We start from the raw sequence: 27845 nt of genomic DNA, 5'->3' as shown, positions 1-27845 counted from the left end.
ACGTCTTACCTTCATCAGTTCCACCCATCAAAAGAGTAGAGAAGCCCATTTGCTCCCATGTGCAAATTCATGATATCGTGTTCGCTTGTCAAGAGTGATGTCTTGAGACACCCCTTGGTTTATGCTATGATATCAGCAGATATTGGGCAATGCGAGTCAATTCTGGAATGTAAGACACATGGAATTTGTTTAAAGGAGTGACAGACACCACTGAACCCCAGAAGGTATCTCCAGCAGATCGGAATTTGTAACGCCCATTCTATCAAATAAAAGAGCTCACACCTTGAAAAATTGTGTTGCCCTGTGCTGCAACCTAGAATAGCTGAGGAACACAGACCCTTCAGATGAGCATGCATGCATATGCATGTGCGTGGGGCGGGCACGCGTGCACATATCTTTGTGCGATTCTGGCCATTACTTTACCTGGTTCCTAGTAGGAGGGCAATGGCCCTGGTTATTGTTACAAATATGTTCCACTTGCACCACGACATACATTCAGACTTGTGGAATGCTCTCAGTGGTCTGCATACCCTACACTTCCTCTCATTCATGATGGTTCCCCCGCCCCCAATCACAGGCAGTGGATGTTCTATATCTCCTCAGTTGGTAGAGCACTGAAAACATCAGACAGGACACATCACATGCATCATATCTCTGAGGCCACACCACATGTACTGTGAGATCAATGAGGTACGTTGCTCTCCTGTTAGAGCTTCAACAAAATGGTCCGCAGTCCTGTGAAGTTGATTCCAAGTGTTAGTTACCAGGTAGCCATTCTTTGGCGTTGGATGGGACCTTGCTTTAATTTATCTTCCTGGTTATTCAATGGAATGGCTTTCCGCTCACAGGTTGTCAATACTTACCGCTGTTTCCTCATTAACCATGACCATTGCTTATTCCTGCAGCACCTTGTAGCTCTTTTGGAACGTGAGACAGATGCTTGGCTTTCGCTAGCTGATATACTTTCTCGTTTATTCAAGATTTCTAATAGATTTTTCTTAAAACTTATTTTTTAAAAGGGACTAGATTCCTTCCAATTTTTTTTTAAACCCATTTTAATCAGTCATTCAGAAGTCCTTTTGTTGATATAATGCAGGGTTTGTGTTGACAGAACCTTGACTAATTAATACAAGTGAAAATATGTGTTGATTTTAAAAAAAAACAGAAATGGGCTGTCTTGCTATTAAAGTGCAGAGTAATGCACCCTCTCTGAAACACAAGACTCAGACACCTTCTGTTTTTGATCCTGTACTATTGCTTGAATTTAATTCTGTAGTGATGGAAATATATCCGTTATTTTAATTAAGTACTGCATTTGTGAATTTTGCAGACCAATGGCCCAATGAAAATTTGGCAATGTCAGCCAGTATAATCAAAATCTTAAATACTCGGAAGTTAAAGAAAGGCCAACAGTGTAAAGGGGAAAGAATCCATTTCCTACTTTCTAGCTAATTGATTATTATTGAATTCCAGTAATTGAAAAATTGATTTCAGCCTGTATTCATTAGATTAGAGTATAATCATCCACAGCTTCATAGGTTGTTTGGCCGACTGCCTGCCTCTCTTCTGTGGCTATATATAGAGTATACAAGCAGAGAAGTTCTGCTACAAGGGTATTGGTGAGACCACACCTAGAGTACTGCGTACAGATTTGGTCTCCATATTTAAGGAAGGATATGCTTGCATTGGAGGCTGTTGAGAGAAGGTTGGAGTTCAGAAGAATGAGAGGTGATCTTATTGGAACATATAAGATCATGAGGCTCGACAAGGTGGATGCAGAGAAGATATTTCCACTCAGGGGAAACTAAAACTAGGGGACATAGTCTCAGAATAAGGGGCTGCCCGTTTAAAACTGAGATGAGGAGGAATTTCTTCTCTGAGGGTTGTAAATCTATGGAATTCTCTGCCCCAGAGAGCTGTGCAGGTTGGGTATTTGAATATATTTAAGGCTGAGATAGACAGATTTTTGATCGCTAAGGGAGTAAAGGGTTATGGGGACTGGGCAGGAAATTGTGAGGTTATGCACTTTGGCAGAAAAATCGAACAGCAAGTTATTATTTAAATGGAGAAAAATTGCCAAGTGCTGCAGTACAGAGGGACCTGGGGGTACTTGTGCATGAAACACAAAAGGTTAGTATGCAGGTACAGCAAGTGACCAGGGAGGCCAATGGAATCTTGACCTTTATTGCAAAGGGGATGGAGTATAAAAGCAGGGAAGTCTTGCTACAGTTGTACAGGGTATTGGTGAGGCCACACCTGGAATACTGCATGCAGTTTTGGTTTCCATATTTAAAAAAGGAAATATTTGCTTTGGAGGCAGTTCAGAGAAGGTTCACGAGGTTGATTCTGGGGATGAGGGGGTTGACTTATGAGGAAAGGTTGAGTAGGTTGGGCCTCTACTCATTGGAATTCAGAAGAATGAGAGGTGATCTTATCAAAAAGTATAAGATTATGAGGGGGCTTGATAAGGTGGAAGAACTAGGGGGCATAATCTTAGAATAAAGGGTCACCCATTTAAAACTGAGATGATGAATCTTTTCTTTCAGAGGGTTGTAACTCTGGAATTTGCTGCCTCAGAGTGCTCTGGAAGCTAGGTCATTGAATAAATTTAAGACAGAGATAAACAGTTTCTTAACCGATAATGGTATAAAGGGTTATGGAGAGTGGACAGGGTTGTGAACCCAAGTCCATGATCAGATCAACCATGATCTTATTGAATGGTGGAGCAGGCTCGATGGGCCAACTGGCTTAATCTTGCTCCTATTTCTTATGTTCTTATGTTCGCACCCAGATATCCCTAGAGATGGAGCACATGATGTCCAGCGGCACGCTCGAGGCCTTCTGTGACCAGTGGGCACCGGAGGGACTGGAGTACTTCACCACTGGAAATAGGATTTTAATTTAATTTGTTAAGGTTCATTTAAACTTTTTTCATTCATTTACAGGTTTTATTGATTGTAACAAGGGGGCATATGGTTGACTTTTAAGCAATGAAACAGTCAGCTTCATAGGTTTAATTCCACTTTCATTCATGCCTGCCGAAAAACTCTTGGAGCTTCTCAGGCCCAGTGTCTATCCAACTCATTGTTGTTTTCTGTGCATATAGTGGACCTCCCATGACATTGCTCATGCCAAGTAAGAGAAGATGCTGAGTTAGAAGGACAGGAGATCAAATGGGTATTTTCTGTGTCTGGAAAACTTTCTGGAGATTCTGACTGGTTTTCTCTCTCTCATTTTTAATATTTTTTTCCCAAGTGTGACACAGGAATTTGCATATGTCGCAGTGTGATACAGGCCCTTAAGTTTCTGGAGTCAGAGAAGGCAGAAAGTTAGATCTCCACAGGCGGTCCAGGCCGGGAAAGGTTCCTCCAGGTGTCTGCTTTATTTAGACCGGCCTATCAAATTCCAGAAAGCGGAGTGGCAGGGTGCAAAGCTCCTGCTAGCATCCCTCTCCACGTCCAGGAGTCGTTTCTGGGCCACTCCTGAAAATTCTGCCAACAAACATTCATTTAAGTCCTTTATGTGAATTATTCATATATTCCCTGAAGAGGGGTGTGTTCTATGTGTGAGCAAATATAGTAGATATTGTAGAAGTTGTAAAGTATGGGCAGTATCTTGAGATTAATAATATAAAAGAGGGAAACATGGGGTTTGTGGAAAGAAAAAGTCCCTCATGCTTAAAGAAGATATTTCTTTTTGTGATATCCAATAGCTTTAATATGCTACAATTGTTTTCTACTGCTTCTGTCACTCATTATGGCATTGTATTGTAAACTGCAACTCTACAACATTATTTTGATGGTCCCACTCCAGCCTTGCTCCTTCTTTTACACTCAAATGAATACTGTAATGCAGATGTCTAAAGATTGCCTTTGGCTACCATACTGCTTCTGTTATGTTGAATGGTCAGCTCTGTGCCATTCAGCTGGGATGACTAGAGGCATTTTTAAATTGCTGGATGGTAATGGATGAGGAATTCAATGATTATGAAACGTTAAAATGGCTCCCTTGATGGCTCAGCGGTTTCATGCAGAAAACCAGGAAGCTCCCAGCTTTTCTGCTTGGTCGGTGCTGACCTCCGCCTGGGCAGTGCTACAACTAATCGCCATGCTCCTAGGTTGGAGAGGGGGAAAAATTGGTTAGTGTTCCTGTTTCTGACTACTAGCTACTGATTTAAGCCTGTGTGGATATCAGATGGGAATGGGAACGGGAGTCAGTGGCAATGTTAAATTGTGATCAAATTGCTTGTCAAAGCCATTTATTTGAGGCAGACCAGAATTCCTTCCTGAGCCTCTTCAATAGTATTTACAAAGAGTGTCTATCTTTGAGAGTCAGTGCAGTTTTAAGATCAGGAAACAATCAAAACAGCTTAGGAATGAACGAGATGAACTATAAGCTCCCATCATTCATTGCATGTGATTGCACAATACTTCAAAAAGTTCAAGGCCATGATCCCATAATGTTGAACCAGAACAAGCAGGTCTTTGTACCGATCTCAAAGGTATCGGTAGGATGTTTAATGTTAAACCCACAGAATTGCCTCCATTGGTGAGAGTGAAAAGATGGATTATTTAGATAATGTCGCACTATTGCATCATGATAATAGTACTTAATTTCCATCCAGCCATATTGAATCTAAAATCAAAAGATTGCTGCAATCTGTTGTAATCCAGCCAACAGCCCAGTGTCAGAATCAGACTTGGATGAAATTTAATCAAATTTAACGGCAGGACATTTTTATCATTTTTTTGCACTGTTTCATGCCCAGCATCTGGCCAGAGTGACAGGTTGATGGGCAGGAAAGCCAGCAGTACAAGGTCTCAGCGGGGGAATGTTTGAGTCAACCCTTGGCAACCAGGAAAGATCGCAGGCTGGTGTTTTTGGGGGAGGAGGGGGCGGGAGGAGTCAGACCGGCAATCGGGAAGAAGGGGGTGTGGGGTGGTACTGGGAGTGATCTTGGGTTTGGACCTCATAAGAACATAAGAAATAGGAGATTGAGTAGGCCATATGACCCCTCGACCCTGCTCCGCCATTTAATATGATCATGGCCGATCCGATCATGTACTCGGGTTCATTTCCCTGTCCGCTCCCCATAATCCCTTATTCCTTTATCGGTTAAGAAACTGTCTATCTCTGTCTTAAATTTATTCAATGTCCCAGCTTCCACAGCTCTCTGAGGCAGTGAATTCCACAAATTTACAACCCTCTGAGAGAAGAAATTCCTCCTCATCTCAGTTTTAAATGGACGACCCTTTATTCTAAGATCATGCCCTCTAGTTCTAGTCTCCCCCATCAGTGGAAACATCCTCTCTGCATCCACCTTGTCAAGCCTCCTCATAATCTTATACATTTCGATAAGATCACCGCTCATTCTGCTGAATTCCAATGAGTAGAGGCCCAACCTACTCAACCTTTCCTCATAAGTCAACCCCCTCATTTCCAGAATCAACCTAGTGAACCTTCTCTGAACTGCCTCCAAAGCAAGTATATCCTTTCTTAAATATGGAAACCAAAACTGCACGCAGTACTCCAGGTGTGGCCTCACCAATACCCTGTACAACTGTAGTAAGACTTCCCTACTTTTATACTCCATCCCCTTTGCAATAAAGGTCAAGATTCCATTGGCCTTCCTGATCACTTGCTGTACCTGCATACTATCCTTTTGTCATTTCATGCACAAGTACCCCCAGCACTTGGCAATTTTTCTCCATTTAAATAATAACGTGCTCTTCGATATATTTTTTTTTTCTGCCAAAGTGCATGACCTCACACTTTCCAACATTACACGCCATCTGCCAAATTTTTGCTCACTCACTTAGCCTGTCTATGTCCTTTTGCGGATTGTTTTTGTGTCCTCCTCACACATTGCTTTTCCCCCCATCTTTGTATCGTCAGCAAACTTGGCTACATTGGATACACTCTGTCCCTTCATCCAAGTCATTAATATAGATTGCAAATAGTTGGGGTCCCAGCACTGATCCCTGCGGCACCCCACTGGTTACTGGTTGCCAACCTGAGAATGAACCATTTATCCTGTCTCTGTTTTCTGTTAGTTAGCCAATCCTCTATCCATGACAATATATTACCCCCTACCCCGTGAACTTTTATCTTATGCAGTGACCTTTTATGTGGCTCCTTGTCAAATGCCTTCTGGAAGTCCGAATACACCACATCCACTGGTTCCCCTTTATCCAACCTGTAGTGTATGTAGGTACCTTTAATAATGACTCCACGAGGCAGAATATGATACTTAAACTGTGTAGATCTGTAGTCCTTTATTTGCAGCTCCTGAGTGCTGACAAGTTGTGAGTTTCCTTTTATACTGGGTTACCTGCCATGTGCAGGCAACCCCTAGGTCTCCAGCAGCAGCACCCTCTGGTGTACCGGTAATGTGTGTACAGTATAAGGGTACATTCAATGTGGCATATCAGTGTTACAGACATCACACAGTAAACATGCATGCATACACAACAATACTCCCCCCTAAGCATTTTTCATATCCTTATTGTCATGACCAGGGGAGGTGATCAGTGGTGGGCTATGGGAGGTTGTGGTGAGGGTTGTGTGGTTGCCAGGTGTGACCCCTGTGCTTGAGGCTGGCCTCGTACGTTTCCCCTCCCTCACACACAGACCATGTGGGTGTCACTGTTGTGGGATCCCTCGGGGAGGTAGCCACGGCAGCAGTGGGTGGTGTGTATACATTGTGATGTGGGTAGTTGTGGGGTGGTGGGCAGGGCCACAAGACTGGGTGGACTCCTTGTCCACCAATTGGGATGAGGGTCAGGTCATCCCAGGGTTTGCCAGGGAAGCTGGAGGGTATTGGCCTCATGCTCCTGGTGTTGGCCCTGGTGGCCAGGGGCTCTAGGGCTGGTCTGGTGCAGGTTGCCATTGGTGGTGGCTGGGCTGCCCATTGACCACTGTCCCTATAGTGGGTCTGCTCCCACTGCCTGTGTGTGTGTGTCCTGCAAGGGTCATCACATTCGTTCCAAAGGTCCAGGCATGGTCAAGTAGCCTGCTGGACCTGGGTGTCTCCCACAGGGGGATTCCATTGGCATTAGCATGGTCCCTGTAGGACCCAATGTCCTTTGGCAGTGTCCTACCGGTATACATGACACCTTGGCTCTGATCACACATAGTCGAGCCTTCATTATACATTCTAGCATTTGCATCACTATTGAGTGTCCTGGTTTCAACAGACATGGTTACATTAGGCATTTCACAATCTCTATCATTACTGTTAAGCATAATAAACTTTTCTTAACCTTACTGACACCTGCATTTATATCATTAGTCACATTAGTTAAACCAGCATCACAATTCATTGTTACATTGCATACATTTTCATACTTGCACCCTTTAATCGCATCTTTAGGTTTAAAGTCCGTGTACTCAAATAGTTGAAACTTCCCCTTTAAATTTCTTTGGTTACTGGTCTCCTTTAAGGGAGCCTTCAAATCCGATTGGCCGCTCGGTGTCATGTGATGCTCCTCCATGCTCACTGGTGGCATGGCGGTGGCCATTTTGATTACAAGTGTTTCTCCTTGTGCTGCTGGTGCTGCAGCCATTTCCTGGCTTTCCTGCAGGAGAGCTGTGGTGGTCTTTTCTTCCACAGGGCCACTTCGCCTGATGTGGACCCAGTTCATCCAATTCCTGCCCAGCAGCATGGGACTGTCGGCGGCTACAATCCACAGGGGGAGTTTATTCAACACGCCGCCCTGGGAGACCTGGACGTCTACACTGCCAACGATTTGGATTTTACCTTTGGTATAGGTGAGCAGCTTTGCCTGGACAGGACACAGTTTTGGTTGAGTGGCAGGATTCATCCAAATTTTTTCAAAGGTCATTTGGCTCATCACAGACTGAATTGCCCCTGTGTCGATTTCCATGGAGACTGGGACCCCATCGATGTCCATTTCCATCATCCATGGAGAACTTCCGGTGGAGCAGGTAAAGATTCCATACTCTTCCAGGGTTTGAGCAGCTTCATCTTCATCTGTGTCGGAGCCCCGGTGATCAGCCAACTCATCAGAGATGTGGTGAGTACAGCCATTTTTGCACATTCTCTGAAGGTGCCCTTTCTCATTGCGGCCTTTGCATGCATAGTCTTTGTAGTGGCACTGGTGGGCCCTGTGGTTTCCTCCACAGCGCCAGCACGGGGCCATCCGGTTTGCCCCTTGTGGTGGGCTCAGGGTTGCGGGATACGGGGCAGCATTTCTGCCATTAGAAGTATCCATGTGGTGCACTGCTCTCGCCGGTTTAGAGTCCTGGGTCAGTATTCACCTGGAGTCACTGGCCGAAACCATGTCGGCCTGGCTCACTTGAATTGCTTTCTGCAGGGTGACCGTGATGTCAGCCGAGAGCAATTTGTATAGGAGGCCTTCATGGCCGATTCCGATGAAAAATATATCCCTTCGTGCTTCATTAAGGTGGTCGCCAAAATCATACGGTGCAGCTAGTCTTCTTAAGTGTGCAGCAGACTTGGCAATTTCTTGGCCCTCAGGTCACCGGTAAGTGTAGAACCGGTGCCTGGCTGTAAGGATGCTTTCTTTTGGTTTTAGTTGTTCCTGTATGATTGTTACAAGTTGCTCATAGCTCTTGGTGGTTGTCTTCTCCGGGGCTAGTAAGTCCCTGACGAGACCGTAGATGGTGGGCCCACAACTGCTAAGCAGGATGGCCCTGCGTTTGTTTGGTAATGTGGCCGGTGTGTCCCCGTCCAGGTCGTTGGCTATAAAGAAGTGTTCCAATCTTTCCACAAAAGCGTCCCAATCTTCCCCCTCTGTAAATTGCTGAAGGTTGCTGAGGTTAGACATATTGAACGTGTAGTTCGTGACCTCGTATTCCCAGTTGTGGCGTATGTAGGCACCTTTAGTAATGACTCCACGAGGCAGGGTTTGATACTTAATTTGTGTAGACCTGCAGTCCTTTATTAGCAGCTCCTGAGTGCTGACAACAAGCTGTGGGTTCCCTTTTATACTGGGTTACCTGCCGTGTGCAGCCAACCCCTGGGTCTCCAGCAACAGCACCCTCTGGTGTACCGGTAAGGTGTGTACAGTATAAGGGTACATTCAGTGTGGCATAACAGTGTTACAGACATCACACAGTAAACGGGCATGCATATACAACACTACCTGTCCATTACATCCTCAAAATTTCAGCAAATTTGTCAAACATGACTTCCCCTTCATAAATCTATGCTGACTCTGCCTGACTGAATTATGTTTTTCCAAATGTCCTGCTACTGCTTCTTTAATAATGGACTGCAATATTTTCCCAACCACAGATGTTAGGCTAACTGATCGATAGTTTCCTGCTTTTTGTCTGCCTCCTATTTTAAATAGGAGCGTTACATTTGCAGTTTTCCAATCTGCTGTGAACTCCCCAGAATCCAGGGAATTTTAGTAAATTACAACCAATGCATCCAATATCCCTGCCGCTACCTCTCAAGAGCCTAGGATGCAAGCTACCAGATCCAGGGGATTTATCTGCCTTTAGCCCCATTATCTTACTGAGTACCACCTCTTTAGTGATTGTGATTTTGTTAAGTTCCTCCCCGCCCCCCCGCCCCACCATAACCCCTTGACTATCCACTGTTGGGATATTGTTAGTGTCCTCTACCGTAAAGACTGATACAAAATATTTGTTCAGAGTTTCTGCCATCTCCATGTTCCCCATTACTAATTCCCCGGTCTCCTGCTCTAAGGGACCAACATTTACTTTAGCCATTCTTTTCCTTTTTATATACCAATAGAAACTCTTGCTATATGTTTTTATATTTCGAGCTAGTTACTTTCATAGTCTATCTTCCCTTTCTTAATCATTTTTTAAGTCATTCTTTGCTGGCTTTTAAAAGCATCCCAATCTTCTGTCCTCCCACTAGTTTTGGCCACTTTGTATCCCCTTGTTTTTAATTGGATACCGTCCTTTATTTCTTTAGTTAGCCACGGGCGGCTAACTTTTCTTTTACATCCTTTCCTCCTCACTGGAATATATTTTTCTTGGGAGTTGTGAAATATCTCCTTAAATGTACACCACTGTTCACCAACCATCCTACACTTTAATCTATTTTCCCAGTCCACTTTCGCCAACTCTGCCCTCATACCTTTGTAGTCTCCTTTATTTAAGCTTAGTACGCTGGTTTGAGATCCAACTTTCTCACCCTGCATCTGAATTTGAAATTCAACCATGCTATGATCACTCATTCCAAGGGGACCCTTTACTAGGAGAATGTTTATTAGTCCTGTCTCATTACACAGGATGAGATCCAAGATAGCCTGCCCCCTGGTTGGTTCTGTTACATACTGCTCAATGAACCCGTCCCTTATGCACTCTATGAACTCTTCCTCAAGGCTACCCTGATCAATTTGATTTGTCCAATCAATATGGAGGTTAAAATCACCCATGATTATTACTGTTCCCTTTTTACAAGCCCCCACTATTTCCTGGTTTATACTCCGACCAACAGAGTTGCTACTATTAGGGGGCCTATAGACTACACCCACCTGTGACTTTTTTGGCTTATTATTCCTTATCTCCACCCAAACTGTTTCAACATCCTAATCATTGGAGCCAATATCGTTTCTCACCATTGCAGTGATTCCATCCTTTATCAATAGAGCTACCCCATCTACTCCATCATTCACTAAGGAGGACACAAACAACCTTCCGGATATAAAAGGGGTCAGAGGGTCTAGTAAGAAGGAGGAACTGAGGGAAATCCTTATTAGTCAGGAAATTGTGTTGGGGAAATTGATGGGATTGAAGGCCGATAAATCCCCAGTGTCTGATGGACTGCATCCCAGAGTACTTAAGGAGGTGGCCTTGGAAATAGCAGATGCATTGACAGTCATTTTCCAACATTCCATAGACTCTGGATCAGTTCCTATGGAGTGGAGGGTAGCCAATGTAACCCCATTTTTAAAAAAAGGAGGGAGGGAGAAAACAGGGAATTATAGATCGGTCAGCCTGACATCAGTAGTGGGTAAAATGATGGAATCAATTATTAAGGATGGTATAGCAGTGCATTTGGAAAGAAGTGACATGATAGGTCCAAGTCAGCATGGATTTGTGAAAGGGAAATCATGCTTGACAAATCTTCTGGAATTTTTTGAGATTCCAGTAGAGTGGACAAGGGAGAACCAGTTGATGTGGTGTATTTGGACTTTCAGAAGGCTTTCGACAAGGTCTCACACAAGAGATTAATGTGCAAAGTTAAAGCACATGGGATTGGGGATAGTGTGCTGACGTGGATTGAGAACTGGTTGTCAGACAGGAAACAAAGAGTAGGAGTAAATGGGTACTTTTCAGAATGGCAGGCAGTGACTAGTGGGGTACCGCAAGGTTCTGTGCTGGGGCCCCAGCTGTTTACATTGTACATTAATGATTTAGACGAGGGGATTAAATGTAGTATCTCCAAATTTGCAGATGACACTAAGTTGGGTGGCAGTGTGAGCTGCGAGGAGGATGCTAAGAGGCTGCAGAGTGACTTTTGGATAGGTTAGGTGAGTGGGCAAATGCATGGTAGATGAAGTATAATGTGGATAAATGTGAGGTTATCCACTTTGGTGGTAAAAACAGAGAGACAGACTATTATCTGAATGGTGACAGATTAGGAAAAGGGGAGGTGCAATGAGATCTGGGTGTCATGGTACATCAGTCATTGAAGGTTGGCATGCAGGTACAGCAGGCGGTTAAGAAAGCAAATGGCATGTTAGCCTTCATAGCGAGGGGATTTGAGTACAGGGGCAGGGATGTGTTACTACAGTTGTACAGGGCCTTGGTGAGGCCACACCTGGAGTATTGTGTACAGTTTTAGTCTCCTAACTTGAGGAAGGACATTCTTGCTATTGAGGGAGTGCAGCGAAGGTTCACCAGACTGATTCCCAGGATGGCGGGACTGACATATCAAGAAAGACTGGATCAACTGGGCTTGTATTCACTGGAGTTCAGAAGAATGAGAGGGGATCTTATAGAAACGTTTAAAATTCTGATGGGTTTAGACAGGTTAGATGCAAGAAGAATGTTCCCAATGTTAGGGAAGTCCAGAACCAGGGGTCACAGTCTAAGGATAAGGGGTAAGCCATTTAGGACCGAGATGAGGAGAATCTTCTTCACCCAGAGAGTGGTGAACCTGTGGAATTCTCTACCACAGAAAGTTGTTGAGGCCAATTCACTAAATATATTCAAAAAGGAGTTAGATGAAGTCCTTACTACTAGGGGGATCAAGGGGTATGGTGAGAAAGCAGGAATGGGGTACTGAAGTTGCATGTTCAGCCATGAACTCATTGAATGGCGGTGCAGGCTCAAAGGGCTGAATGGCCTACTGCACCCATTTTCTATGTTTCTATCTCCTTTTCCTTTCTGTCTGTCCTTCCGGATTGTCAAATACCCCTGAATATTTAATTCCCAGTCCTGGTCACCTTGCAACCACATCTCTGTAATGGCTATCAGATCATACTCATTTGTATCTATTTGTGCCGTCAACTCATCTCGTTTATTATGAATGCTACGTGCATTTAGACAAAGAGCCTTTAAATGTGTTTTTTTACCCTTTTTTCCTGCTTGTTTCCTCCCTCCTTCAAACTCACTTTCTTTATTTTTGCTTTCTAATTCCAGCTTTACTCCCCTGCCTACTGAATCTATTTTCAGGTTCCCATCCCCCTGCCAAGCTAGTTTAAACCCTCCCCAACAGCACTAGCAACCACCACCCCCTCGCCCCCCCCCCCCCACCCCCCCCCCCCCCCCCCCCCGGCGAGGATATTGGTCCCGGCTTTGTTGAGGTGCAACCCGTCCGGCTTGTACAGGTCCCACCTCCCCCAGAAGTGGTCCCAATGCCTCAGGAAACTAAAGCCCTCCCGCCTGCACCATCTCTCCAGCCGCGTATTCATCTGCTCTATCCTCCTGTTTCTGTACCGGGAGTAATCGGGAGATTACCACCTTTTTTGAGGTCCTGCTTTTTAATCGCTCTCCCAGCTCCCTAAACTCTGCCTGCAGGACCTCATCCCTCTTTCTACCAATGTCATTGGTCCCGATATGGACCATGACCTCTGGCTGTTCACCCTCTCCCCCAGAATGCATTGCAGCCACTCGGAGGGAGGGGGCACAGCCAATTGCGGCAGGAAATTTGCTTGATGGGCTGGGGTGGGAGCACTCATTCCCTCCTGGTGCACAAGTAGTGCTATAAAAAGCCCAAAGCACTTACCTGCTGGATCAAGCTGCTCCGGCCTCCATTTAGCTGCCGGGTTTTCCGAGCCCTGGGAAACCCGGCCGGCCAGCGTTAAATTTCAATGGCTGCCAACATATCAGGAACAGAGCCCCAATTACATATTATAATGACAGACCTGCCTCTCCAGAGCGGACACCCCTAAAGCCACCGCAGTTAAAACAGAACTAGGTGCGTTCGAAGCAGGATGGGTTTGGGGTTCGCATAATTGCCAACTTAACCACCTCCCCAACCGCCCCGACTCTCCTGCCCATCATGGGGTGTGGGGGAGGGCGGCAGGGTTAAAATTACCCTCAACGCTTCTGCTGAACAAAAGGGAGGAAGGAAGTTCAGGCGAATGCATTAAGCCTTTGTACACGAGTAGTCCACAGAGTCATTTCAGTGCCATTGAGACGTAGAATATATTTTGAACAACCGGCAGACGTTGTTGCGTCCTCGCTCGTGAGGCTAAGCACGACTCATGAGTGCCATCACCATGCATCAGGTGTCAGGTCATTCTTACTCCTGCAGATTTCCACAGCACACTGATATCTTCCCTGTATGAACACGGTATCCTTCTGCAGCTTTTCTATTAACTTGAGTCGGAAGCATTTTGAGCTGCTGTTCCAAATAATTCTGCACAAATGTCAATTCAAACAGCACAAAATCTTATGAACAGTATTTGTATAAGTAGTCAGAATGTCCACTGCAACCTCATACTGGTTACATGGTCATGCCATGGAATGCTTTTAACTTGTTAATTTTAAAATATGATTCCATTAAAGGATGTATGGTGCATGATCAGCTTGGTGGCGTTTTAACTCTCCTGCTGATCCAAGGGATTTGTTAACATCCTGTGGTTTCACAATAAGCATTATCAGTCTTCACTGCTTACATCATAGCAGACATATTTTTAAAATTGACCTTTTCTTTTCTTAGTATGGGAGGGACTGCAGTACTTCTCAAGACAGGCTGATTTTGAAAGCCTTGGGACAGCACCAAGTGCAATTTACCTTGAGAAAATCGATGGCTGATTCATGGAGAAAGCCTCTAAAGTAGTAACGATCTAAGTAATAGCATCTGCAAAAAGGCAATGGAGATAGATGATAATGACCGAATAAAACAAAGGCAAGCCTTTCTGTAGCATAATTCAATTTCACGACTGTATTGAAAATGAGCACATTCTTAAATGCTTTGACATAATCTACGAGACACTTCCACCTCCGGGAGAAATGATTCCCATCTCTTGGTTTACTGAGGCTGTTGTTTAAAAATGTCAATTCTGATCTGCCATATATACTTTGCTGGAAAAACCTATCGTGATTGTTCATAAGGTGCATTTAATATACTTAGGTGCTGCACAATGATAACATACAGACAAGCGATGTAAAATATGGAAGATTACACTTAGATTGGGGTGTGTTTCAAAACAGTAGCTTGGAAATTACTATTAGCAGGCAGTTGACTAATGCATTAATGCATATAACTAAGATCACCTATTTCCACCTCTGTAACATTGCATGACTCCACCACTGCCTCAGCTCATCTGCTGCTGAAACCCTCATCCATGCCTTTGTTACCTCTAGACTTGACTATTTCAACACACTCCTAGCTGGCCTCCTACATTCTACCCTACGTAAACTTGAGGTCATCCAAAACTCCGCTGCCCGTATCCTAACTCGCACCAAGTCCCACTCACCCATCACCACTGTGCTCGTTGACCTTCATTGGCTCCCGGTTAAGCAACACCTCAGTTTCAAAATTCTCATTCTTGTTTTCAAATCTCTCCATGGCTTCTCCCCTCCCTACCTCTGTAATCTCCTCCAGCCCGACAACCCCCAGAGATATCTGCGCTCCTCAAATGCTGCTCTCTTGGGCTCCCTGGTTTTGATCGCTCCACCATCAGTGGCCGTGCCTTCAGCTGTCAAAGCCCCAAGCTCTGGAACTCCCTCCCTAAATCTCTCTGCCTCTCTACCTCTCTTTCCTCCTTTAAGACCGACCACTTTGACCAAGCCTTTGGTCATCTGCCCTAATTTCCCCTTGTATGGCACGGTGTCACATTTTTTTTTTCTTGTAACACTCCTGTGAAGCACCTTTGGATGTTTCACTACGTTAAAGGTGCTATATTAATACAAGTTGTTGTTGTTGTTGACATTCCTTTGCTATTTTCACCACAGGTGTTAAGCCATTTATTTAAAATTGGTGAAATCGTTTTCTAAAATACCGGACAAAGTAATGTCATGTCGACAAGCTAAATATTTGTCCACTCAAATGTCACCAAAAGCAATTCAAAGGCAACAATAGTTTGAGGAGCTCACATGAAATCATAAGCTATTGGAGCAACGGTGAATGATGATACTCCCAATAAATTCTGGAAACAAGTCCATAAATTAACTTTAAACACATGTTGACAAAAACTGTCTGCTTGTGCTTTTGGCAGCAAGTATTAGGAACTATTTCAGGGCTAATGCCAAGTGACTTCAGGAATATGGGCCTTTATTTCACGTGCTATGTCTACCTTTGGGAGTTAAGTACAGAGACAGGGGTGGCAGATACTATCTGAAATTGGTGAGACCTTTACAAAACCTGAGTATGAGTTTAGAGCTTTAAGTCACGGAGCTTCCTAATAAAACTGTCTAAGCCCTAATGTGCCAGCTGAGCCAGACCTATCATCTATCTGCAACACTATAATGCCAGCTGGGTGAAGTACTTTCACCACCAATGCACTGTACAGCAGGATAAATTACACCTTCAGACCTATATGCAGCACTGTAGTGGCACCTAAATATTTTATTTCCCTGTACGTCAGCAAAGTGATGAGGAGTGGCATCTAAAAGCAAATTCCCAGTTACATTTCAAATCGAACGTAGAAAAACTGGTCATGCAGAGAAACCACAATCTGCATCAATGCTACAAATACATTGGGAACAGAACATGTGTGTGGTTTCAATGGAACCAATTTATGACAAGAATGACTGAGGTGCTTCACCCTTTTATAGCCAGGTGGATGAAGCACTCAAACTGCCTATACTTAGCCCTATAGATGGGTGAGGTATTTCCACTGTTTACATACAGCTTTAATAATCTTTTTCTTCTTAGGCAGTCCCTCGAATCGAGGATGACTTGCTTCCACGCCAAAAATGGATGAGTTCAATGAGTTCACAGGTGTTTCAATGAAGGACCTAATATTCCAGGTCCTGAAGGTACTGAAGGGTGGAAGATGCCTGTGCGTGGATTTTTTTAACGTGGGGTGGCCGTTGCACACCAGCCACCACACGGGCTTGACAGTGCTTGGTCTTGGTCCAGTGGCAAGGATTAACCAGGACGACTGGAGACCAGCTCTGCTGCACGGACCTAGTGCGCACACATATCGCAGTGTGGGCTGGGCCCGTGCTGCCCCTGGGCCCAAGCCTCTTCTGGGCCCCCGAACTCACGCCTCTCCTGGGCCCCGATTACATCGCTCTGCAATCTCTCATCGCTTCGTCGCCCTGACCTCGCCGCTCCTTCACCCCGACCTCGCCGCTCCTGCTGTACCTGCCCACGCTCCAATCACCGACCTGGGTTATGGTGACGTCCAATCCAGTCACCTGCTTCACTGCCGTCGCCCTCCCAGATGGGCTTGCGCCGTAGGTCCAGACCGTAGGTCCCGACCTGCCGCAGATGTTCCCCTGCAGGTCTGGGCCACCCCGCTGCTCACAGGCTGCCACTCTCCGCTCCTTTTAAGGCTCCGCCTTGCCGCAGATGTTCCCTCGCGGGTTGGAATATAATGCCATCAGGGTGAATTTCTCAACTTGCGCACCACAGAAATTTCAGTTGAGGAAACAGCAGAGAAAGGCAAGCCCTAGAATGTATACTGTTATATATCTAATCCTTTGTAACCTGCATGACACCTGACCACCAGAGGGCCCACCTGTTGGAGTCCCAAGGGATCCCAGCATCCCTTGGGAGCACAGTATATAAGCAGGCCACCCACGAGGTTCCTGCACTCTGGAATCTTAATAAAGGAGCTAAGGTCACACTTGCTCATTGCACACAATACTCAGTCTCACCATTTATTATGAGTGTAACACATGCTATACCTTTGCAAGAAGATTTCAATATGCAGGATATTTCCCAGTCAGGTACTGACTCATGCACTACCATTCTGTGATTTCTAAGGTTACCCTTGGTCTACTGTGTCCAAGCTCATCAAATATGTGCGAGCAGTTCTGTAGCTTTTCCATCCCAATTTCTTATATCTTTGTCCTTCAAAAATTGATTATTCCATAATGACATTAATTCTAGTAAAAACGTTTATTGTTCCATGTGCGGTGTGGACTGAAATCCTGCAGCATACATTCTATTTCTTAAGAATCCCAGTGAGACGGATTTCCATCGAGGTTGCTCGATGGTGATGTGGAGCTAGCTACTCTATTCTGGGAAATGACATACAGAATGACTACCAGTGACCAAAGCTACTCAGTGCAAAACATAATTCTTGAATTCCATAGCAGATGGACTTCATTGATGACCCTGGCTACATAATTCCATCATACTGCATTTCTCCTGGGTTACAATTCAGACTTTGGTGATTGGAGATCAACTTTGTTCTTGTATAATCATTTTAAGAGTGGAGGCATGTCTTCCTCGATTCCAAGGGACTGCCTATGATGATGATGATGAGTATAATCAATGGTCTTGAGGGTGGTGGAAAGGAGCACAGTAGACTATTCCCTAACTTCTACCAAAATAGCTCTGAACTAGTCATAAAGGGGTTTACAAGATTAGCCTCTGAGTTTCCCTCCCTTCCTGTAGAGAAATGCCGAGCATCTATTTGGCATGTTGCAACAGCAACACATACCAATGTGAGAGATCGTAATTGTAAACCCATTCAATAGAATTGCTTGTTTTCACTGTATGCCATTGTGTAGCTATCATTCTATTTATAACAGGTTTTTTCAATTGAAAAATGAATTTTAATGAGCAGCTTTGTCACTTTTTGATGCCCAAGAACAATAATTGAACACGCTTCATGGTGCCCCTTTGTACTTGCGATGTTATGCGTGTCTGAATATGATTTTAATTTCCACTGGTATGTCACCAAACAAATATCATAAAATGTATTACTAATACATTTCCTATGTATGGAAGGCTACAGCATGACTGCCAAGCATCTTTCCATTGTAACCAGTGATAACCATAATAATAAGCTAAATATCTGAATTGAATTAGTAATTTACGACTGGAAACTCCTGGAAGAATGATTTGCATAATAACACACCTGCTTAACTTTGTCTAGCATCAACAAAACCCAGGCCACACAGCGATGAATATGGTAAGAAGATACCGCCTCCTAAACCAAGGCGTGATCCAAACACACAGCTCAGCACATCCTTCGATGAAACGTACGGCACAAAGCATGGCAACAGAAAGGCAACGGCTGTGGCAAGCAAAGAGAACACTTCAGGGCAAGCTTTTAGTCCAACACGGGGCACTGAGGAAGAGGAGCCTGTGTATATTGAGATGGTTGGGAATATCTTACGCGATAATAAAAGGGATTATGACGATCAAAGTGAGGCAGTGTATGAGGAAATGAAATATCCAATATTCGATGAGGTGGTCCAAGACTTCAGATGGACCAGTGCAGGCAATCCAGATCCTCATTCTCAGTGTGCTACTCCTACTGTGCCTGATCTGGAAATTACAAAGTCTTCAGTGCCATCAACTCCAAAGGGCTTATTTTGTGAGATTCCACCTCCATTTCCAAATCTGCTTCCACATCGCCCCCCACTATTGGTGTTTCCCCCTGCTCCAACCCAGTGCTCTCCAGCCTCTGACGAATCCCCTTTAACTCCTCTTGAAGTCACAAAACTCCCAGTACTGGAAACAAGCATATCTTATATCAAGCAAGCTGGTGCTTCTCCATCATCACTCCCAGCTCAGTCTTCTGGATACCAGAAAGTAGAAAAAGACTTGCCACCTTCCCATGGAATAAGTTCAACTGGAAGGGCCTCCTCTCCACCACTTCCCTCAACTCTTTATAGGACGCCATCACCTCATAGTCTTCAAGGTCACTTTAGTCATTCAATATCCCCATCTCCAGTCAGTATGGGACGGTCCATGACTCCTTTAGGCCTAAAAAGACCCCCACCCTATGAGTCTGTACATGCAGTACCAAGATGTTCTTCCGCAGTGCCTCTGTCTACAGTGAAAACCCCAGTACAGGAAGGAGGAAAGACAGGAAACGTCTCATCTTCTCATGGGTCTGCGCATAGTGGGTCACGTTCCAGAACACCAACCAGTCCATTGGAAGAGCTCAGTTGTCTGTTTACTTCAGGAAGGAGTCTGCTAAGGAAATCAGCCAGTGGAAGGAAATCCAAGGAACCTACAGAAAGTAAGTGATCACTCTGTCTTATAATTCATTAAAAAGAAACTCACTTGATAATCTTTGGCTCAAAAAGTGTAAGCGTTTGTGGGATGAAGGAAGGCTTTTTAACTTCTATCTGGACCTTATAAACAAATTAAATAGTTGGTACAAAATCTGGTTATCCTGCTTCACTATAAGTAAGTGGAATGTTTGAAAAGACTCAACTGATGGTGTAATCAGGTCAAGCTTTTTCACTCTTTTGACCTGGATTGCAATCCAGCACAGATGATGGGACAAAAATCTCCTCTTCAGGCAGACAGTAAGTGGAATGTGTTCTGGTACTCTCCGCACAGTTTCCTTTGGGCGTGAATCTATAGCGGACAATTATCCACAAATTGGGCAATAAATGCAGACTTGCCAGTCACAGCAACATCCCAAGAAAAAATACAAAATACTTGTGTTATACCCAATCTGAGATTGTTTTGTGTTGGCACCAGATGCAAAAGATAGAATAATGTTCTTTTCCCCAGCAGAAGCGTTCTTCAACATTTACAATGACAACATTTCCCCAAAATAACAGGTCGGATTTTGCTCTCCCTGGCAAACAAACGGCACCAGCCATTCATTACACTTGTACTTTCCCACAGACTTTCTGTGAGATTTTGCACTGAAGCTTACTGTGTTTAGAGAGCCAAAACAATGTGGCGCTCTCTACAGGGGATCTGGGACCTGTGTGAACAGAGCAAGCAACTGTGTATCTCCTTCAGATTGAAGAATAATTCATTAGCAGTGCATTGTCTAAACCAGGAAGCATCAGTTAGAATATTTAATACAATGCCAAGTCAGGTACGGAAAGCAAAATAAAGGGAGGAAAAGAAAGATGGGATTAAGAGAGAGATAAAAGAGACCGAAAGAAAAAGTTGAAAAATTATTTAAATTATTTTTGAATCGCCAACGATAATTAAAATCCAAAGGAATGAAACTCCATGCTTGTAAATGTAAATTTTCTGTGCTAGAGAGGTTGTTTAGCAGTAATGAAGACTGATCACACCATTTAAAATGTGCTTACACTGGGATGGACAAGCCCTAACTGTTTCTGGAACGTATAATGGGTATATATCAGGAAAGTACATCAACTTCACACCATTCCATGTGTTTGAATGTCAAGTCTCTTGGCGAGATACCCGTATAGCGCAACTTCTGGAAGAGCAGGGTATCTCGGACAGCAACTTCCTGATTCCCGTGTTTTGCTGCGCATGCGTGGTCGCCGCAAGTTGCTGTCCAATTTACTCTTTAATAATGATAGCCTCACCATTATTTCTACAGCAAAATCCGGCCCAATAACTACCATCCTTATCAATGCTGTGCCCTATTAGTGAATTTGCAAAACAACAGTGATTTTGACTCAGTATCTGACTTTTGTATATCCAACATATTACGTTATACTGTGTGTAATGACATGGCACTCTCCAAATTGCCTAATAGTGCATCTTGGACCCACAAACAAAGAAAGGGATCAAGGGGAAAATGACCCCAGTGTGTGAATCAGCAGCTACGTGTTGGAATGAGATTCAAGAATGAGTGTAATTTTGCAGGGTGTACAAAGAAAGGCAACTAAAACAATGAATGAGATTGGATGCCTGTGCTGTGAGGAAAGGCAAGTGTGTATTAGGAATGTTTACATTAGTAAATAGTGGTGGAGAGTTCACTTCATTGAGGTGTTTAAAATCTTCAATGATAGATAAACCAGATCCCAGTGCAATATTAACATATTGGCCCTGAATTTGTGGTCGGAGGCTTCCCGCAGGTGGATGTCACCAACTAGCAAAAAATTTACGAACTTACCTGATGGTCCTGGAGGTTCGGACACCTGCGTTCCTGGGCCTTTACACATAAGCCTGCATAGAGGCACACCTATCCCAGGAACACATGCAGTTTGCAAGCACCCCCGGGATAACATGGGTCGGCCCAACCAAAGAAAGAATGGGATCCCCATCAAAAATACCTCTACACTTCAAATAAGTAAAATTTAAAAATCACATATTTAAAATGAATCAAAATAACATTTAATTAAATATTTAAAATAAAAATGTAATTTTTTGAAAATAAATTTACATATTTTAAAGGGGCTAAAATAAACTTACCTTATTTCACAGGTTTTTAAATGTATAAATTATTGAAAAAAATATGTTTTTCTGTTCATTAAAAGTCTTCTGCTGGTAAAAGCAGACATAAGGCCTGCTTGTACCAGGCATAAGAATTTCATGAGCATTCGCTGGGCAAAAGTTGGGCAAATAGCCCAACCCTCAGCCCACGGAAACCCTTTTCCCTGACAGACCGCAAGTTCCGGGCTTTAGCGCATGTGCTTCGCATGCCTAAACCCGGAACTTGCACGGTCCCAACGAGCGCATGTGCACCTCATACGCACCCATAGGGATTGCAAGTTATGGCCCAAGATCTAGGACGAGGGACCATGAATTCAAATTTAGAAGGGAAAAGGTGAATGCAGTTAAGATACTACGCTCTGTGTTTAAAAAGTTGTAAGCATGTGGAATAACTTGCTCAAGGAACTTGTGGAAACAGAGGATGTTATGAATCTTAAGTGTTGGTGGAATGATTTTATTTGGCAGACAAGGCTATTGAAGGGCATCAGAAGTAAAGCGGAGTAAGGAGGTTGTGAATTCTGGAGCTGGCCCAATGAATGGAGCTGTTCATTTTGACACACTATCCTAAGGAAATTGGTACAAATGTGGGGGCATTAGCTTAAGTATGTCTAGTGATACATCATGGATAGCCATTGTGTCTTAGAAATTGTTTGATTGCCTCAGGGAGTCGGAGGAATTTCCCAGATTTTTCCTGAAATTAGATGCAGTTATTTTTCTCTTTCATTGCTTCCCTCAATAGTTAGCATTACTAGTGGTTAGCATTGTGACCCAAATGAGGACTTGAAGGCAAGATTTGGCCTCCAATTTATTTTTTTTACAATACTAGAATTAATGAGCCATCATATATAAAATATTTCCAATGTTTACAAATAGCATTTTTTCTCTGCAACATCCTTTGATTCAGTAATGTATGAACAGATGAAAAAGGAAGGTGAATCAAGGCCAACAGGCCCATCCATGCTCACCCTATCCATTAACCATGTCTGTGGTCAAGGACAACTACTGGGGCGATCAAGTGTCACAAAAATCCATTAGCTTTTATGCAACTAAGCATGATGGTACACAGACTCAGAAAATTCTCGTTATTTTTAAAGCAGTGATCAGCAGACTCTATGCTTCTGATGCTCCTTAAACTTCTGAAGTCTTCCCGCCTGCTCCTTTCACCTCCTCTCCCCAATTTCCCTCACTGGAATACTGCGTGCAGTTTTGGTTTCCATATTTACGAAAGGTTACACTTGCTTTGGAGGCAGTTCAGAGAAGGTTCACTCGGTTGATTCCGGGGATGAGGGAGTTGACTTATGAGGAAAGGTTGAGGAGGTTGGGCCTCTACTCATTGGAATTCAGAAGAATGAGAGGTGATCTTATCGAAACGTATAAGATTATGAGGGGGCTTGACAAGGTGGATGCAGAGAGGATGTTTCTACTGATGGAGGAGACTAGAACTAGGGGGCATGATCTTAGAATATGGGGCCACCCATTTAAAACTGAGATGAGGAGGAATTTCTTCTCTCAGAGGGTTGTAAATCTGTGGAATTCGCTGCCTATGAAAGAATGGGATCCCATCAAAAATACCTCTACACTTCAAATAAGTAAAATTAAAAAATCACATATTTAAAATTAATCAAAATAACATTTAATTAAAACAAAAATGTACTTTTTTGACTTTTTTACATATTTTAAAAGGGCTAAAATAAACTTATCTTATTTCACAGGTTTTTAAATGTATAAATTATTGAAAAAAATATGTTTTTCTGTTCTTTAAAAGTCTTCCAGTGAGAGAAATTGGGGAGAGGAGGTAAAAGGAGCAGGCGGAAAGACTTCAGAGGCATAAGGAGCCTCAGAAGCATAAAGCCTGCTGATCACTGCTTTAAGACAGAAATAGACAGTTTCTTAAACGATAAAGGGATTATGGGGAGTGGGCGGGGAAGTGGAGCTGAGTCCATGATCGGATCAGCCATGATCTTATTGAATAGCGGAGCAGGCTCGAGGGGCCGTATGACCTACTCCTGTTCCTATTTCTTATGTTTTTATGTTCTTATGTAAAGTGCTGAATGATACCTGGACATCAAGGGTTAAGTTGCGAAGACAGATTACACAAATTAGGGTTGTATTCCCTAGAATTTAGACGGTTACGGAGTGATTTGATTGAAGCTTTCAAGATATTTTTAGCAGAAGAGATTGGGTAGATAGAGAAACTATTTCCACTGGTTGGAGATTCTAGGACTAGGGATTATCGTCTTAAAAATTAGAGCCAGACCTTTCAGGGGTGAAATTAGGAAACACTTCTACACACAATGGGTGCTAGAAGTTTGGAATTCTCTTCTCTTCTGCAAACGGCAATTGATGCTAGATCAATCATTAATTTTAAATTGGAGATTGAAAGCTTTCTGTTAACCAAAGGTATTAAAGGATTATGGGCCAAAGGCAGATTTATGGAGTTGGGTCCCAGATTAGCCATGATCTAATCGAATGGCAGAACAGGCTCGAGGGGCTCAATGGCCTATACCTGTTCCTATGATCCTATGGTGGAGGTTTAGGAGAAATCCCACAGAAAAGTCATGGCTAGTCCTCCTTCCCATTCTGAAACCAGTCGATTATCATTATAGGTAATAGACCATTTTTAAGTGCAAAGCGGGCTAGAATGGGCTCACCTCTCAGTTGTCCTGCTTGAATCTCTCTCTTGCTAGAGTGGGACGCAAAGGCAGCAGAGCTATGATGTGCATTGGACTGGAAGGTAGTGTCAGAGACATTGGGATGGGAAAGTAGCAAAAACCGTGCCTGGAACCTTACACACTACAGATGCCAAACAACATCTTTTGGATATCTGTAATATGTGGACACTTTCCCTGTCTTATCAGAATTGCATTTGAAGAGGAGCAACCAACATCCTGGTTTCTCTCCCATAAGTATGTAACATTTTCATCAGTGACATATCCGCAGATAAGGTTTGGATACATCATAAAAATAAATACAAATATAGGTGGTCATTCACCCCATTTAGCTCATCCTTTCAAATAAATCTATCGTCACAGCATCTAACTACTCCTTGAATAATTCCAGAACTTAATGCTTCCACAGCCTATCTGGAAGATGGAGTTAGTAGTCACTCTTTGTTTGCAGAAGTAAGTCCTGTCATCAGTCCCGAGCTTCTCTTTTACGAGTTTCTATCAATGACCCATTGTCCTCCAGTTAAAATATTGCTCTGCATTAACTTTTTCTATTCAGCTCAGTATCTTATACTCTTCTAAGGTCCCCTCACGTTCACATCCTTTCAAAACCATGGAATCAGTTTTTCTAAACTTTTTTAACCTCACCCCAGTCCTTTGACAATAGGGATTAGCCTCATAGTCCTTCTCTTTCAGACTTGCAAGGCTTAGATGTGTTCCTTGTGCCTCAGTGACCAGAAGTGGGCACAGTAGTCCAGATATAGTCTGACAAGATATTAGTCCGGCGAGATATTAGTCCGTTTCAATATGATTGCCTCTGATGTGAACTCTATTGATTGCACAATATAGAGGTCATTTTAAGGCTCCCGCTGCTGCATGTGAGCCTTACCTACCAGCAAACATATATTGGGAATTTGGGGTGTATTGCCCATGATTTACTGATTTACAGTTGGGAATTCACAGGCAAAATGTGCCCAACTTATTGATATATGCTCCGCAGTGGTATTGCAGACTGCAAAATTTGCCCCTAATAGCCCAGCGTTCTGTTTCTTTGTTGTTTGCTGCTTCACAAGGACTGGACATGGTAGAATGAAATTGCTCATGCTCTTAATGCAATGGTAGCCCATTTTACAAGGCATTCTATTTTCTTTCCAATCAGTCAATCCACAAAGAAAATCCAGTGTGGTGTAACGTGGGCTGCCAATTTGTTATGAGAGCATTTCACACCACTGCTGAAGAGTAATTTCACCCCGATAAATGTTGAGTCGACTCCAAGATCTCTTTTTTAGTTAGTTGACACCAATTATTGAATAAACATGTCGCCCAATTTTTCTCTCAAAATGTAACACCCTGTATTGAATTTCATCTTTCTGTCTTTCAAATTCTGTCTAGTTCCTTCCATTGTTTTCATCAGACTTCATCTCCAGCTGATCGAGTGGAGAGGCCATTCAGTACACCTCCTCAGGCCAACATCACTCCCTTTGTTAGAACCCAAAGCCTCCTTTCTGTCAGCCAATTCCTCATCCACCTTCAAGTTTTACCTAGATTACCTGCTCCACTGGCTTAAACTTGTAAAGCGACCTTTCATGCAAGATATTATCAAAAGCTTTCTGGAACAGTAGATGAACTACATCATAAAGCTGTCCAACATTCACGTTGTTGCCTGGATTTTTCGCAGGGGTTCTTCTAATCTCTCCCCATAACTTTGCTGTCGGAGCTGTTTGCACTATTTCTTCAGGGCTTATGTTGCTATCCTGCTGAGGCCCATGGAATTCAGCCGGTTAGGGAAGTGGCTGAGCGACAGGATACAGGCAGGAGGGATAATGGGTAGGCATTCAAATTGGCAGGATGTGACTCGTGGTGTCCCGTAGGGATCTGTATTGGGGCCTCAACTATTCACAGCATTTACTAATGACTTAGTTGATAGCATAGAAAATCATATATCCAAATTTGCCGATGACCCAAAGATAGCCGGCATTGTAGGCGGTGCAGAGGACAGTATAACATTACAAAGGGATATTGATAGATTAAGTGAATGGGCAAAACTCTGGCAAATGGATTTCAATGCAGGAAAATGGAGGTCATCCACTTTGGACCTAAAAAGGATAGTACAGGGTACTTTCTAAATGGTGAAAAGCTAAAAACAGTGGCGGTCCAAAGAGACTTGGGGGGGGTCCAGGTGCGTAGATCATTAAAATGTTATGAACAGGGAAATACAATATTCAAAAAGGCTAATGCAATGCTGGCCTTTATATCTAGAGGTCTGGAATTCAAGTGGGTAGAAGTTATGCTGCAGCTGTACAAACCCTGGTTAGACCCCACCTGGAGCACTGTGAGCAGTTTTGGGCACCACACCTGAGGAAGGATATATTGGCCTTGGAGGGAGTGCAGCGTAAGTTTACCAGAATGATACTCGGATTTCAAGGGTTAAGTTACGAGCAAAGATTACACAAATTAAGGTTGTATTCCCTAGAATTTAAAAGGTTAAGGGGTGATCTGATCGAAGTTTTCAAGATATTAAGGGGAACAGTTAGAGTAGATAGAGAGAAACTATTTCCACATGTTGGAGATTCTAAAACTAAGGGGCGTAGTCTTAAAAATAAGAGCCAGACTTTTCAGGACTGAAATTAGGAAACACTTCTCTACACAAATGGGTGGTAGAAGTTTGGAACTCACTTCCGCAAATGATAATTGATGCTAGATCAACTGTTCATTTTAAATCGGAGATTGATAGTTTTTTGTTAACCAAAGGTATTAAGGGATATGGACCAAAGGCAGGTATTTCAAGTTAGGTCCCAGACCAGCCATGATCTCATTAAATTGCAGAACAGGCTCAAGGGGCCCAATGGCCTACTCCTGTACCTATCTTCCTATGGTGGAGGTTCAGGAGTAATCCCACAGAAATTCTCCCTGCATGTCACTTCCTGAAAAAAGTCAGGGAGGTTGGTCAGGCAGGATCTTTCCCTTCTGAAGTTGTGTTGTCTGCCATTTACTGAGTTATTTTCATTTAGGACAGTCTCAAGTTGTTCCTAATGATCTTCCATTCATTTCCCAGGTTGGGGTGTAAGACTGGGTTTTGTTTTGTTGCAGTCTTGATAACAGTCCCACAATGGTCTGTTCCTAGTCCAGTCGGACTCACTGGTACTCATTGGCTCTTGCATGATGAACATAAGAACATAAGAAATAGGAACAGGAGTAGGCCATACAGCCCTTCGAGCCGGCTCCACCATTCAATAAGATCATGGCTGATCTGATCATGGACTCGGCTCCACTTCCCCACCCGCTCCCCATAACCCCTTATCATTTAAGAAATTGTCTATTTCTGTCTTAAATGTATTCAATGTCCCAGCTTTCACAGCTCTCTGAGGCAGCGAATTCCACAGATTTACAACCCTCAGAGAAGAAATTTCTCTTCAGCTCTGTTTTAAATGGGCGGCCCCTTATTCTAAGATCGTGCCCTCTAGTTCTAG

The 27845-nt window shown here is 43.5% G+C and overlaps 1 protein-coding gene across 1 annotated transcript in view; it reads left to right on the top strand.

Annotated features, from left to right (window-relative positions):
- nyap2a (neuronal tyrosine-phosphorylated phosphoinositide-3-kinase adaptor 2a) overlaps positions 1 to 27845 on the top strand; it is a 141731-nt gene that overhangs the window by 69429 nt on the left and 44457 nt on the right. Inside the window, exon 3 of the mRNA XM_070884128.1 lies at positions 18477 to 19571. Within this exon, the coding sequence (XP_070740229.1) occupies positions 18477 to 19571 (1095 nt within the window). The remainder of the gene's footprint in view (positions 1 to 18476; positions 19572 to 27845) is intronic.

The sequence above is a fragment of the Pristiophorus japonicus genome, chromosome 6 (genome assembly GCF_044704955.1).
Source record: "Pristiophorus japonicus isolate sPriJap1 chromosome 6, sPriJap1.hap1, whole genome shotgun sequence".
Taxonomy (NCBI): Eukaryota; Metazoa; Chordata; class Chondrichthyes; family Pristiophoridae; genus Pristiophorus; species Pristiophorus japonicus.
This window is presented reverse-complemented; position numbering and strand designations above follow the sequence as displayed.